Source organism: Schistocerca nitens, chromosome 11, assembly GCF_023898315.1.
Source record: "Schistocerca nitens isolate TAMUIC-IGC-003100 chromosome 11, iqSchNite1.1, whole genome shotgun sequence".
Lineage (NCBI taxonomy): Eukaryota > Metazoa > Arthropoda > Insecta > Orthoptera > Acrididae > Schistocerca > Schistocerca nitens.
Window position 1 is genome coordinate 172,399,684 of NC_064624.1, and position 15,561 is coordinate 172,415,244.

The 15,561-nt window shown below is 42.1% G+C and overlaps 1 protein-coding gene across 1 annotated transcript in view; it reads left to right on the forward strand.

The window, feature by feature from the left end:
* LOC126212748 (uncharacterized) overlaps positions 1-12,903 on the forward strand; it is a 33,894-nt gene extending 20,991 nt beyond the window's left edge. Inside the window, exons 2-3 of the mRNA XM_049940156.1 lie at positions 9,059-10,537; positions 12,875-12,903. Of these exons, the coding sequence (XP_049796113.1) occupies positions 9,059-10,537; positions 12,875-12,903 (1,508 nt within the window). The remainder of the gene's footprint in view (positions 1-9,058; positions 10,538-12,874) is intronic.
* The last annotated feature ends 2,658 nt before the right edge of the window (positions 12,904-15,561 follow it).

Genomic DNA, 15,561 nt, shown 5'->3' on the forward strand with positions numbered 1-15,561 from the left:
AATTCAGTAACAGTGAATTTTCAAACCATCATAAAAAGGTGGCGTGGTTCATTTCCTCGTGAAAATCTGAGGTTTTCTTTGACCTGAAAACATGTAAACAGCCAGGAACAAACCCACGTGTGGTACCTGCATGAACAACAATTATTCTGCTTCCTTTGCTAACAGGTATTGCCATTCCTTCTTGTGATCCGTCAGACCAACGTGTCTTCAGTGTATGACCAGAATTCACCCATGTTTCATCTAGCCACACTAAATCATGGAGTTCAATGTCGTTTACCTACCGCAAAAATCGGCATCGCCAAGCAGCAATATCTTGCCATTCCAAGAAAACTGTACTCTCGCTTAATTTTTCGTAATTAAATCCCAGGTTTAATAAAACCAGCCGAGGAGATGACTTACTGCCCACGGAAAGACCAGCTTCTTTAAGCGTTACATACAATTTTTGTAACGTTGGATGCTCTCTACGGTGATAATATGCATACAAATGTCTGCGAATCGCATCCTGTTTGAAAGAACCAACATTCGTCACACATTTCTTGACGTGTTGTTTTTTCCCCGGTGTTTCCAGACTTGGCGGTTCGGAGTTAAGAGTTGATGACCCGAAATGTGTATTCAGTTTTTCATTTTGCTCTTTGCCTATGTTTATAACGGTTGTTCTGCTTATTCTTAATGATGCCGCAGTCCTCTCGACTACCTTATTAACGGAAAGAAGAGGCCCTCCCTTCTCTCTTTCCATCTCAAAATATTGTCGTACGTTGCAGACGTATTCGCGCGATTGTCCTCTCAATGCTATTCCTTCCCCAACTTTCTTCAAAGATGATTTCGGACTACGAACTCTAGGATGACCACGCTTTTTATTTTCGGACATTTTGTACACAGAAGCCACTACAGTAATTCATCACATACTTGTAGTGGAATCAAAGGAGAAGCAGACACTGAGATAATGCAGTTCACACAACACAACGCGCACAAGACCAGGTGTTAGCAGGTACTGAACCGTGACGCATAAGCAGTGGCAACTATGCAGGGGAGGGGTGCTGAACGTCAGCTTGCTATTGGCCCACACTGTCTCACAGTCACGTGCTCGGCTAGCTGTCAAGTACAAAATAGTTTTAATCACACTATAGGCTGCGACTTTGTGGACGTGCGTCTTAGGTTTGAGAACTGTAGGGTCCTCCTAAATTGGTCAGGGATGCACTACTTGTCAGAGGCTGCTACTCGGGTAGCCGACTGTGTGTGGGGTGCACACGAGAGTTTTACAGATTGAGCGAGTCTCCGTCCAGTCCAGATAACGATAGTTGTATGAAACCCAGAAGTATCGGTGTAAGATAAAAAGAAATGCCTCCCACAGGTGATAGTCTTAAAATCCAAATAATTAACTGCCAAAGAATTTGCAACAAAGTGGCAGAGTTTAGAGTGCTCATGAAAAGCAATGAAGCTCACATAGTAGTAGGTACAGGAAGCTGGTTGAAACCTGAATTTGATAGCAGTGAGAGCTGTGGAGAGTTTAAGTGTAAATCGATAGGATAGGTCAGTGGTGAAATAAGGTGGTGTAGTTTTTTAATTAGAGGTCTGACAGTTACGCAAAACACCGTTTTTCTCAGTACCCAAACATGTTTCGGCATCACTGTGCCATCAGTGGGTTTTCGTTTTTATTTATTCTGCAATGTGAACATTTTTGTTACATGATTATAAAATTATATGCATTTTTAGTTCAAACAACAGATCGTTTCTTTTTGTAAACACCTTCACATTTGGTGAGCATGAATACGTTTACATTTTGTATTGTATTTACAAAAAGAAACAATCTGTTGTTTGAACTCAAAATGCACATAATTTTATAATCATGTAACGAAAATGTTCACATTGCAGAATAAATAAAAATGAAAATGGATAAGATGGTGTATGTGTTGCAGTAGACAAGAATCTCGGATCCAGAGAGATAGAAAGTGAAGCTGCATGTGAAATAGTTTGGGCGAGTCTCAGTATCAGAATGGGGAGTGTGCTAGTTCAGCGTTACGATCCTATCGCCATAGCAAGGGGATTCGAACGGGTAATGATGGCACAGTGGTGCCGAAACATGTTTGGGTACTGAGAAAAACGGTGTTTTGCATAACTGGCGGACCCCTAATCCCAAAAAATGTTAACTGCAAACACAGCCAATATGAGGAGCAGCAAATCAAAAGATGGATAAGATGGTGTATGTGTTGCAGTAGACAAGAATCTCGGATCCAGAGAGATAGAAATTGAAGCTGCATGTGAAATAGTTTGGGCGAGTCTCAGTATCAGAGGTGGGCATAAAATGATAAATGGATCCTTCTATTGCCCACTAGACTCCTCTCCTAATGTAACCAAAAACTTTAGAGAAGACCTTACTTTGCTGGAACACAAGTTCGCCATTTATAATGTAATCGTGAGTGAAGATTTTAATCATCCGACAATCAATTGGGAAAATTAGTTTCGTTAATGGTGGTCGTGATAAGACATCCCGTGAAACATTTCTAAATGCCTTCTCTGAAAACTATGTGGAACAGGTAGTTAGGGAACCCACTCATGATTGAAGTAATTGTCTCTAGTGGCAACAAATGGACCTGATGTCTTTGAGGATGTCCGCATCGAAACTAGTATCAGTGACCATGTCACGGTTGCAGAAACAACGGTCACAAAAGTAAAAAGGGCAATTAAAACAAGCGGATAGATATATACCTGGTGATCAAAAAGTCATTATAAATTTGAAAACTTAATAAACCACGGAATATTGTAGATAGAGAGGTAAAAATTGCCACACATGCTTGGAATGACATGGGGTTTTATTAGAAACAAAAAAAAAACAAAGTTCACAAAATGTCCGACAGATGGCGCTGGACAGCAAAACGTCAGTGACTGCGCATGATAATCGTGTACAAAAGGAGCTGTAATGAGAGAGAGAATAAGATGTGCCAGCAGTCGCAGCATGTTGACGTTACCTGAAAAGGCACTTTTAGTGAAGCTGTATTATCAGAATGGGGAATGTGCTAGTTCAGCGTTACGATCCTATCGCCATAGGAAGGGGATTAGAATGGGTAAAGGTCCGTTGACAAATGCAACTGTGGCGAGAATGATTTCGAAGTTCGAAGCCACTAGTGGCCAACCGAGCACAAGGCGTAATGCTGCTGAGACAGTTCAGAAAGAAATGGAGACTGTAGCGGGTTCGTCTGTGCATGGGGAAGTCAGCGATCGTGCAGTCGCACGTCGCACCGGCATTCCATACACTACTGTTTGGTTGGCAGAGAGGCATACCCTCTGATGCTATCCGTACAAAATCCATCGGCATTGTGAACTGTTACCTGGCAATTTAGTGAAGCGGAGGGCATTTGCGGTGTGGGCGTTTCAAAAGATGGCGGAAGATGACAATTGGTTGAGTAACGTGTTGTCGACCAACGAAGCTCATTTCACGCACCGAGGGTCTGTCAACGCCCACACCTGCACAATTTGGGTTACCGAAAATCCTAGAACTGCCGTGGAAACTCCATTGCACGATGAGAAAGTCACAGTATGGGTTGGATTTACCACATCTACCATTATCGGGCCTTTTTTCTTCGAGGAAATGTGTGATTCTGGTTTTGTAACTGCTACCGTGATGGGTGAGAGGTGCGCCGATATGTTACAGAATCGCATCATCCCCAGCCTGGCTGATAAACACCTGCTGGAACGTACGATGTTTATGCAGAATGGCGCTCCACCCCATCTTGTTAGACGCATGAAAGATCTCTGGCGCGCGTAATTTGGTGGTGATCGTGTGCTCAGCCGCCACTTTCGTCACGCTTGACCTTCCAGGTCCCCAGACCTCAGTCCGTGCGATTATTGGCTTTGGGGTTACCGGAAGTTGCAAGTTTATCGTGATCGACCAACATCTCTAGGGATGCTGAAAGACAACATCCGACGCCAATGCCTCACCGTAACTCCGGACATGCTTTACAGTGCTGTTCACAACATTATTCCTCGACTACAGCTATTGTTGAGGAATGATGGTGCACATATTGAGCATTTCCTGTAAAGAACATCATCTTTGCTTTGTCTTACTTTGTTATGCTAATTATTGCTATTCTGATCAGATGAAGTGCCATCTGTCAGACATTTTTTGAACCTGCATGTGTGTCAATTTGTACCTCTCTATCTGCATTATTCTGTGATTTATTCAGTTTTCAAATTTATACTGACTTTTTTATCACCCGGTATATGTTTGTTCAGTAAACAAGATAAAAATCAGTAGCGTCGTACCTCAGTGAGGAACTTGACACTTTCAGCAGAGGGCAGGAGCATGTAGAAGAACTATGACTCAAGTTTAAAAGAATAGTTGAGCATGCATTGGATAGATATGTGCACAGTAGAAAAGTTCGTAAGGGAAGGGACCCTTGAAGTTGTACAGCTACTGTAAAGTAACTTCTAAGAAACGGTGATTACTGCATAGGGCTATTGTGTTGTGCGTACTGTAAGACCTTTGGTACGCACACCATCAGATAATTTGACTTGTCGCTCTAACGAAGTAGGCGAGTGTCAGCAATATGTCTCGTGGTCTTATCGTGGCGTGTTTATCTTCTGCCACTTTTTTAAGGGTGAGGGTGAGGAGTCATTACAATCCCGGGAGCGGACAGACTTACCTTGGGGGTAAGAAGGGACAGGTATACACTCGCGTGCGCACACGCACACATATCCATCCACACATACGTCTGCTTGTATCTGTATATGTGCAGATGGATATATATCTGTGTGTGTGTGTGTGTGTGTGTGTGTGTGTGTGTGTGTGCGCGCGCGAGTGTATACCTGTCCCTTTTTCCCCCCGAGGTAAGTCTTTCTGCTCCCAGGATTGGAATGACTCCTTACCCTCTCCCTTAAAACCCACATCCTTTCGTCTTTCCCTCTCCTTCCCTCTTTCCTGATGAAGCCACCGTGGGTTGCGAAAGCTTGAAATTTGTGTGTGTGTTTGTGTTTGTTATTGTCTCTATCAATGTACCAACGCTTTCGTTTGGTAAGTTACAGAATCTTTGTTTTTAGATGTATTTATAAATTAGTCGTATATAAGTAACCTGTAATTGTGGAATGGATAAATAATTTAGAGAAATGTTTGATACAGCACTGAAAGCAGTATATCTTCAAGTTATATAATATAGAATTATAGAAATGGAAGAGAATGTAGATGAAGCTGAAGTAGGAGGTATGATACTGCGTGAAGAGTTTGACAGAGCACTGAAAGACCTAAGTCGAAGCAAGGCCCCAGGAGTAGACAACATCCCATTAGAACTACTGGTAGCCTTGGGAGAGCCAGGCCTAACAAAACTCTACCATCTACTGAGCAAGATGTATGAAACAGGCAAAATACCCTCAGACGTCAAGAAGAATATAATAATTCCAATCCCAAAGAAAGCAGGTGTTGCCAGATGTGAAAATTGCCGAACTATCAGTTTAATAAGCCACGGCTGCAAAATACTAACACGAATTCTTTACAGACGAATGGAAAAACTGGTAGAAGCCGACCTCGGGGAAGATCAGTTTGGATTCCGTAGAAATGTTGGAACACGTGAGGCAATACTGACCCTACGACTTATCGTAGAAAATAGATTAAGGAAAGACAAACCTACGTTTCTAGCATTTGTAGACTTAGAGAAAGCTTCTGACAATGTTGACTGGAATATTCTCTTTCAAATTCTGAGGGTGGCAGGGGTAAAATGTAGGGAGCGAAAGGCTACTTACAATTTGTACAGAAACCAGATGGCAGTTATAAGAGTAGAGGAACATGAAAGGGAAGCAGTGGTTGGGAAGGGAGTGAGACAGGGTTGTAGCCTGTTCCCGATGCTATTCAATCTTTATATTGAGCAAGCAGTAAAGGAAACAAAAGAAAAATTCGAAGTAGGTATTAAAATCCATGGAGAAGAAATAAAACTTTGAGGTTTGCTGACGACATTGTAATTCTGTCAGACACGGCAAAGGACTTGGAAGAGCAGTTGAACGGAATGGACAGTGTCTTGAGAGGGGGATATAACATGAACATCAACAAAAGCGGAAAGCATTTCTGAAGAAGAGAAATTTGTTAACATAGAGTATAGATGTGTCAGGAAGTCGTTTCTGAAAGCATTTGTATGGAGTGTGGCCATGTATGGAAGTAAAACATGGACGATAAATTGTTTGGACAAGAAGAGAATAGAAGCTTTCGAAATGTGGTGGTACAGAAGAATGCTGAAGCTTAGATGGGTAGATCACATAACTAATGAGGAGGTATTGAATAGGATTGGAGAGAAGAGAAATTTGTGGCACAACTTGACTAGAAGAAGTGATCGGTTGGTAGGACATGTTCTGAGACATCAAGGGCTCACAAATTTGGAGGGTAAAAATCGTAGAGGGAGACCAAGAGGTGAATACACTAAACAGATTCAGAAGGATGTAGGTTGCAGTAGGTACTGGGAGTTGAAGCAGCTTGCACAGGATAGAGTAGCATGGAGAGCTGCATCAAACCAGTCTCAGGACTGAAGACCGCAACAACATATTTCCACCTAACACTGCTAGTTCTTGACATTCCCAATGTCCCACTGGGTGACATGTGCGAATGAGTTATTCTGACAGCCATCACAGAGTCATATAAAGGTGTAGAGTGTGTGTGTGTGTGTGTGTGTGTGTGTGTGTGTGTGCGCGCGCTCGTGTGTGCGCATGTGGGAGGAGGGGGGGGGGGGTGTTGCACACGCGCGCAGCCTTTATGATTTCACGAATCCAGATCTTCTACAGGTGAGACAATTCAGAACAAAATATCACAATCCATGAACTCAAATACAAACTGTTATTCATTGCCACAATCTTTTCACCAAAACTGGCTGTTTATCACATTGGATGCCATGTCAGAGTCGACCAGCAGTCTGATGCAGCAATTGAACAAGTTTGGCAAGTCTTACATCCACACTGTAACAGAAGGCGTTTAAATTCCAATGCTGGCACTTGTCGTTCATTTACCCTGACTATGAAAGTGAGAGTGCCAAACTTGTTAAATTGCTGTGTTAGGCTGCTCGCCGACCCTGACCCGGCATCCTATGTGATGCACAGCCAGTTTCAGTGAAAGAATGGTACCGAGTAACAACAGTTTGTCTTTAAGGTGGCAGCTTGTGATATTTAATCCTAAATTGTCTCTAAACTATAGTAGTACATTTGGATTCACGAAACCAGTTGGAATAACTCATTCGCAGGTCCCGCTTAGGGGGACGTTGGGAACTATACAGTGTTGGCTGGGAGTAAAACTTGAAGGTATTCTGTATTCAGTGCCATATCAAACATTTCAACATTTTCACAATTAAAGTGTACTTTTGTAAATTTATGAACATCTTGTGTTCTGATTAAGGACATCACAGTTTAATTGAATGTGCTTTTTTAATGTTGTCATAAAAAACCATTAAACAAAAGATGTATTAGGAAGTTAGTGTGGGAATTCTAATAACCTAAAAAAGGTGACTGCAAGATATATGGTTAATTATGTTTAACAATACTGTTTATGCTCACTGCTGCTGAATTGACACTTCATTTACTTTAGGTGCACTGTCCCAGAAAAACAACAGTGAGTGAAAACTATGAAAATAAACCTACACTCATGTCTTTATGTAAACACAATAACATGTAAAAAGAGAGTTGTGTCTGTTGTTTAGTTCATATGTCTGTTGACTCCATTTTAACTTGTTATCCGACACACAATTTTAGACAGTTTTATTCACTCAGTGTATGACTGTTACTTTCCACTTCTGCCACTAACAGGGTCAGATTTGCTTGTTTTAACTCATGTAATGAGTCTGTTCCACTACAGACTCTGAATTAGTTGTAGTCTTGTTCATCTGAGCTGTGTCTGGTAAGGTTTTGTTTGAATCATAGATTAGTATAATTCTGTCATCAGCAGTCATTGCAATTTTGGAACCGAACTTTAAAATCGTCGAGATGGGGTAAGAACGAGAATAGGTCCAGTACCGAAGGCTCCGACACACTTCCGTGGGGCACACCTGAAGTGACTTACACATCCGTCGATACACTGTCTGAGATAAAATGCTGCATCCTCCCTACTGAGCAATCCTCTGTTAAGTCTCATATTTTTCAAACTTTTGAACATAAGAGATTTTTGTGCTCTATAAAAAGGCATTCCTAATGTGTGTACTGCAGTATATGACTAGTTTGTCATACAATAATACTTGTGAGAGAGACACTGCATTTGGAAATTGTGTCAACAAAACGTGACAGGCTGTGATTCACTGCTGCATGATGATGTCAGGTGACCCATTCACTAACATTGGTTTAAATTAAATAGTCCAGTTTCTTGATTTTCGTGTGAGTGAGTGAATGAATGAGTGAGTGAGAGAGAGAGAGAGAGAGAGAGAGAGAGAGAGAGAGAGAGAGAGAGAGTTATTTGTTGTCCGACTGTGGTGTTTTGTTATGTGCCCTTTTTCAAATGGTTTTCACTGGAGACGTATAACTCAAATGAGCAGCAGCAGCAGTATGTTCCCTTGTGGTTCCTCACATCCACAATGCAGCACATGTGTGTCACTGCCTGAAACAAAAGCAGGGTAGTTTTGGTCGGTGGGGCCTTGCCAAGGTAATTTCTAAATGAATTTCTTATCTCGGCCACTGTCTGCCGTTCTTGTGGACGTACCAGCACCCACCACGCACACACGACTGATCGCTTCTCAGCTCACATCGGCTGTGGCTTCACAACTAAAATAATGAGACAAAACAGTAAAAAACTGGCACAAGTGCTTTTTGTCAGCTTCGAAGCTGGGGTGCAGATCGAGGAACTATTTATTTCCTCAGTTGTACAAAGTGAAGTGGGTTTCAGGGTCATCTCAGGCACGCAGTAGAGATTCTAGGACTTGCACAGAATAGACTAGCACAGAGAGCTGCAGCAAACTATTCGTCTGATCGAAGACCACAAAATTGTCTTAATGCATTATTTATATTTGTATATATTATACGTGCAAGTAACGTAAGTGAAAAACCATCCTTATATTCTGTAGGGAAGCTTACTCTGATGAATAACTAATAAATTTATGTCTGTTCACAGAAATGGCGTCGACTCCTTCTGCCGGTATCCACAATCTGCCGTACGACGTAATGTTTTCCATCTTTTGCTACTTGCCGATCCCCGACTTGGCACACTGTGCTGCCGTGAGCAAGCAGTGGCACGAAATCGTGTCGGGCTTTACTCACCTGTGGAAGGGCAAGAGGTACGTCAGCAACAGAAGTCCAAAGGAATCCTTCGAGACATCCGCCATCTTGCGCGCCCTGCCGCTATTGCAGGAAGTCATCGTCAAGGCGGCAGCCGAGTTTGTTATCGACATTTTCTACCCCCGCCTGGTCCTGTTAGTGACGGACATTTCTGACATAGCATCTGCAGAGGACGGTCATAGACTGAGGTGCACGTATTTGTCGACTAAACTCGACATAGCAGAAAGCATCTTCTCTTCTCGTTCGATTATAGATTTTGCAGCTCTCCAGAAATTGCGGATCTTCAAAGCGATACCGACACTAGACGCTTTTGCCCGAAAACGTGACCGGGAAGTGTGTTGCTGCGCCTCGTCCAGCTCTAGTGCGGATTACGCAGTCGGCACGGCCCTCGAGCTGTGCCCGAATCTCACAGACCTGTGCGTCTATGCAGAGTTCTTGTCGGCAGACTATCTGGACGCGTCGGAGGGGATCGGCCGGTTGCGGACGCTGGAAATAGAGTGCCCCGGCCTAGAAGAACTGGCGTTTTTGAGGCACTGCTCGGATACGCTGGAGGAACTGGAATTGAAAGGTTGTGCCGACCTGCCGTCGGCCGCGTACGCGAATCTCCGGCACCTGGGGAACCTGCAGAGGCTGCGGTTGCGAGACTGTTGCGTGGCGGGAGGCGACGTGGAGGTGGCCGCGACGGGTCTGAAGTCCCTCGTGTCGTTGCAGCTGGAGTGCTGCGACCTCATCTCGGACGTGTCCTTCCTGCGGCACTGCGGCCGGTTGCGGGAGCTCCGCGTCGAGGCCTCGCCGCCGGACACGCTGCTGACGGGCCTGCGGCACCTGCCCGCCGGCGTCCGCTCGCTCTACCTGGCCGGCAGTGCCGCGAACGCGTACGAGCTGGCCGTAGTTCTGCCGCGTCTGCCGCTGCTCGAGGAGCTGGACCTCGTAGGTAGCGATCTGCCGCACCTGGGCTTCCTGCGCCACTGCCCGCAACTGCGTCGTCTCTGCCTGGAGTTCTCGCACTGGCCCGGCACGTCGGAGCTGTCGAATCTACGTCACCTGACGAGACTCGAGGCCCTGGACCTGACGAGGTGCCAGGTCGACGCGGACGTCCTCTCCGGTGTGATGCCGTCACTGTCGCGACTGGAGACGCTGTCGCTGTCCCACACGGAGGACGTCGCCCACTTGGCGTTCCTCCGGCACTGCACCCAGCTTCGCACTTTGTCACTGTTCTACACGTTCGGAATGGACTTGGATGCCTATTGTGAACTGTCCCATCTGGCTAACTTGCAGACTGTGCACATCAGTGAACACGTGGTTGACTTTGTCCGTGAGTTCGTCCAACCGCGTATGCCGCAAGTAAAAATTTATAGCGTACAACAGTTTAAATGAACTACTGTTCCACCAACTTTCCTGCCCTGTGATGCCAACGCGTGTGTGTATTAACATATATATGTGTATGGATTAATGTACATTCATTTGTGAAATGAATTTTTCAGCGTGTGTGTGTGTGTGTGTGTGTGTGTGTGTGTGTGTGTGTGTTGTTTGTTGTTTGTTTGTTTGTTATTTCCAGTCTTACTGGACAGTGATTGTAGCGACTTGGGTTATCTAGTCGTGACCCACAACTTTGTGTCAGAGCTTTACTTCAACCAGTACCTCCCCCTGTCATCTAAACTTCACACAAGATCTCCTGCATACCTTGCTGGTGTGGCACTCCTGAGTAAAAGTACGTCATGGAGAAGCCATTCTCTAAACGAATCTCGACTGCAGAGTGAAAGTTTAAGTCTGGAAACTACCCAGAGGCTGTGGCTAAAATTTTTCTCAGAAATATTCTTTCTTCTAGTAGTCCTAGGTATGCATGAGAGCTTTCTGTAAAAGAGACCTAATATTGCAATATAAATTCAAAAATTTGTAGATAATCATGTATTTTCTGTTTAATCAATAATTATATGGATTGGCAGCAGATAGAAAATAGTCATTGTTACCATAGGTAAAATCAAAATGGCAACTGAAAACAGTTTAAAGAGCTTAGAACATTATTACACTAAAGACGACTTACTGTGACTGCGTAAACAAATCTCCACAAGTATTCTAGAAAAAATGACTATTTAAACCTAGCAAAAAATGTTTTTCAGAGTCTAATATTCGTGCACTTAATTTGTCTACTGCCTTTAGGTTTATGGAGCCTTAGGTTACTATTAAGCTGAATGCTCGTTGTAAAGAAGTTTCCTTTACCGTGTGTCTGTGTTTCAACTTATTATATATACAAGTCCTTTGAAGAAGTATCCACCGTTGGAAAAGAATTTTTGTATTAAACCTTTCTTAAAATTCTCGTTAAGTTTCAGCCATCATTAGTGATATTTATTTTGTATCTCAGCAAGATGTCTTTCACTATTCTGCATGTAGTTTGTTGAAGTGCCATAAAGATGTAAATAATTGTAATAATGCATTTTTGTCTCCGAGGAAAAAAATTATTAAAGTTCCTTTATGGCACTCATTCTTATGGCATAATTATATAATAATTTCCTTTATTTTCCAAAAGATAGTAAGATTTGTTCAAAGAAGTAATGAACATGAAATTGTATGATGTAAATAGGTGCAGATAATAAAACTGTGTGCTGGACAGAGGTTGAAACCAGCAACCTTACCCTTCGCATGCAATGCTCTTGCCAGGTAAGCCGTGCATCTTTCTTTACCTTACTGAAGGTCTTTTGCTGTGCTCAAATACAATGACTTAAAACGTGAAGTAAATGTTGACGCAAAGCTTAACCATAATCAACACATCATTCAAATTACATATATTTGGCAAGGAATAAAAGTTATAAAACATGAACATATTATATCCACTAGAGTATTTTGTAAGGGGCAGTCAAATGAAAACGAGTTAGCTGGCTGGTCACCATAAATATTAATATGTTTATCCCACTGTGAAAATGTTTGTCGTTGCCTACAGAACGACGATTGTACCCCAGTGTGCATCTCTTCGACAAAGCAAATCGACAGCTAGGGATGTCTTTCCTCGAGGCTCCAAAAATAGTGACATCACATGGGAAGAGATCGGCACTGTACTGAGGGCATGTGAGGACTTCCCAGTGTAACTTTTGCAGCATAGTCAAAATGGGCATGCCAGCGCCAGGAAAGTCGTGATAATCTATTTCTGGAACTGCAAGGGCCTGTTGCCCATTAACTGTCTGGAACACAGTGCCACAACTAAAGCACAGCCTTTATGTGGACACGTTGCAAAAACTCGAGCACACCATAAGTCCAAACACACACGAATGTTGACAGACAGCATCATTCTGTTGCAGGATAACACCCGCCTACATGTTGCCGAGGTCATTTTGATGACATTGTATTGTTATGGTGATTACTTTTGAAATAATAAACAATTTACTTACCTTTTGTTTCCATCTCTCGTTTTCATTTGACTGCCCCTTGTATTCTTAAACATGGTTTTATTGCAAGTTGTTCTTGTGGAGTAATTATTTTGCTCTGTTTTGGTGTATTGTTTGAACTGGTTTTAGACGTAAATTAGAGAAATTAAACAGCACGATTGCAAGAAGTTCTACCGAATATAGCTTATCCTAAAACATGAATTTCAAATGTATTACCAGAAAATGGATATGGTATTTATGTTAATGGTATCATGTATCCATTTTTGTTTCAGATCAGAGTGATATGTCCACAGTTTTGTGAAATTAAAAAAGTCCAATTTCACACCAGACAGTAATATCCATTGCATTCTCATTTCAGAGCATGAACACATTTCATATTTATACCATTTCCCCTACAGCTCCCCCCCCCCCTCCAATGTTACTTGTGTGATGCAATCAGGACATTAATGACAGTATGGGTTAACTTGTCTGTTAGCATTCATAGTCTAAATGAGAGGGAGGATGTCTCCGAGGTTTTGGTGGGGGTCTGTTCGTTAGATATTGTGGAGTTGGCAGGACTGATCTGCTGCAGTAACGAGTAATTACTTTTAGTCAGTTCGTTTCTTTGTCTAACTGACACAGTTTTTTTATGGAGGAGTCAGCCCAAAACTCTGAGATGCTTTCAGTAATCACTAGGAAGAACCTTCATCAGACTAATGCTTTCACTGCCATTTGTTCTACTAGTTACTGGCCACTTGGCGTAAAATCGTAAACACTTTGAAAGAATTCACTATGTCGAGGACCACATGCCGTATAATACGAGAGATGAGTACCAATCAGTAACTTATTCCTGGTGTTCACTGGAATTTCTCTAACTTAATTCTTTAAGATATAGGCAGGCAGACTCTCTTCAGTGAATACTGAAAACAGTAACTTAGCTTGCAGTTGTTGTGTGTCCACTAGAGTCTGTCGCTATCTTCTCATAATTGAAATGTCTATTGCTCCTTTGTGTGCTGCGGAGGAGCATTATTGGATATGGAGTTTGTGTGACAATAAAGTACCACACTTCACCTTGATATGTATGAATTTCTTAAATATCAGTATTAATACTGGGATGAAATACATGAGCTCTTACTTTTCCTCTAGCAACAAAACACCTTGGACAAAAATGTTGATCAGTAGCTTGATTTCTGTGCACAAGTCTTGTATTGTAAACTACAGTACTCTGATTCTTATCATCACATTCAAAGACTATATCGGGCTTCTCTTGCCGTGACTGAAAACCTAATCCTTCTAATTTATATTACACTAGCATCAGAATATGTCAATTTAATAGTCTTATTATTCCATTTTGAAATGTTTATTGTAAAAGTTGTATGGCAGGCAAGGGCAATCTTTGGTGACCTATGGGTCTGATTCACATGCTTACTTAAGCTCATGAGCCAGGTTGTCACGTGATGTGACAGCTATGCTCTTAGCTCATAAACTCAAAAATATAGCGCCCATGATGTCAATCTTTACGGGGTAACGCACCAATATGAATGGCATATCTTTCCCAATATGCCAAGCAACAAATTATGACTCAAAACCCATGGTTTTTGAGAATACGTTCATTTCGTGTTCACTACATCGTCAGGTGTTTACATTTATTTACGTGTTGTGAACATTGTTTCTTTACTTACAATGTGTTACAATAGCTCTCTTAAAAAGTTCCATTGCAGAATTCTGCAACACCCGTGTGGCCGAGCAGTTCTAGGCGTTTCAGTCTGGAACAGCGCGACCGCCACGGTCACAGGTTCGAATCCTGCCTCAGGTGTGAATGTGTGTGCTGTTCTTAGGTTAGTTAGTTCTAAGTTCTAGGGGCTGATGACCTCAGATGTTAAGTCCCATAGTGCTCAGAGCCATTTTTGATCAGTTGTAGTGTTCTAAGACATCCTTAATGGACAAGAATTACTTATTAATGTTAACACAAGAAAGAATAGAAAAGCAAAATACAGCAGTGAGACAGGCATTCCCAGTCGACAAGCAGTTAGGAGTAACTTTGCAATTTTTGGCCACAGGAAGGTCATTAGAGTGTTTGAAATTTAGTGCGTTAATATCAACAAACACAATTAGCAAGCACTGTTTAAATATTTATCCAAAAATACTTTTTGTGAATGCTGGCGTAGGCATTAGTTGTTCCTGTAACACTAAATAAATTAAGCCATCATTTCTTTGTTCATTTTAAAACATTTAAACTCTAAATCACTTGAACCTAACATATATCAGCTATATTATATTGCAGTCCACCCAGAAGAAGCGAACAGAAGATTGTCGAATATCTAAGAATGTGTCATGGATGGAGCACAATGCAAATGCCTCACTCTCTCCCCCACAAATTTATTTGACGGACATACACGTCTTATCGCTTAGACACTAATTTTTCAATCAATGTACTTTTCCCTTTATTAGTGTACCTGAATGCTGTTTCCTTACCTTCTCCGCTCAAAAGGACACATTGTACCAATTGATAGCCTTCCACGCCCAGTCACTATATAACAGATTATACCTACTAGAGTCTACAACTTTCTTTTCAGTAGTCTGGAATATCCAAAATACTTCTCAGAAAACTTGACATGCTTCCAGCTAGCTACCAAGAAAGGATCCGTGTAATCACTCTTTTCTCCTCGTTGCCCACCTTCCCAACTTAACATTAAATGATAAGGCAATCTTGTGGCAAGTTGGACATGTTCACAATCATTTTTTTTAATAAATCAAAGCTGTTTTCCAACTCTTTACATGTTTGAGCATCAAACATACCCACTACATTAACAAACCACCACAATGTCTTATTCCTAACTTTCTTCTTCTGTAGTGGTCAATCAAAGGATTGGTTTGCAACAGCTACAATGGCAACTTGTCTCCATTCTGTGCGTCTTTCAGCTTTTCTCTTCATTTCTTTATAGGTGTTACATCCCACATCTTTCACGATTTGATCCAT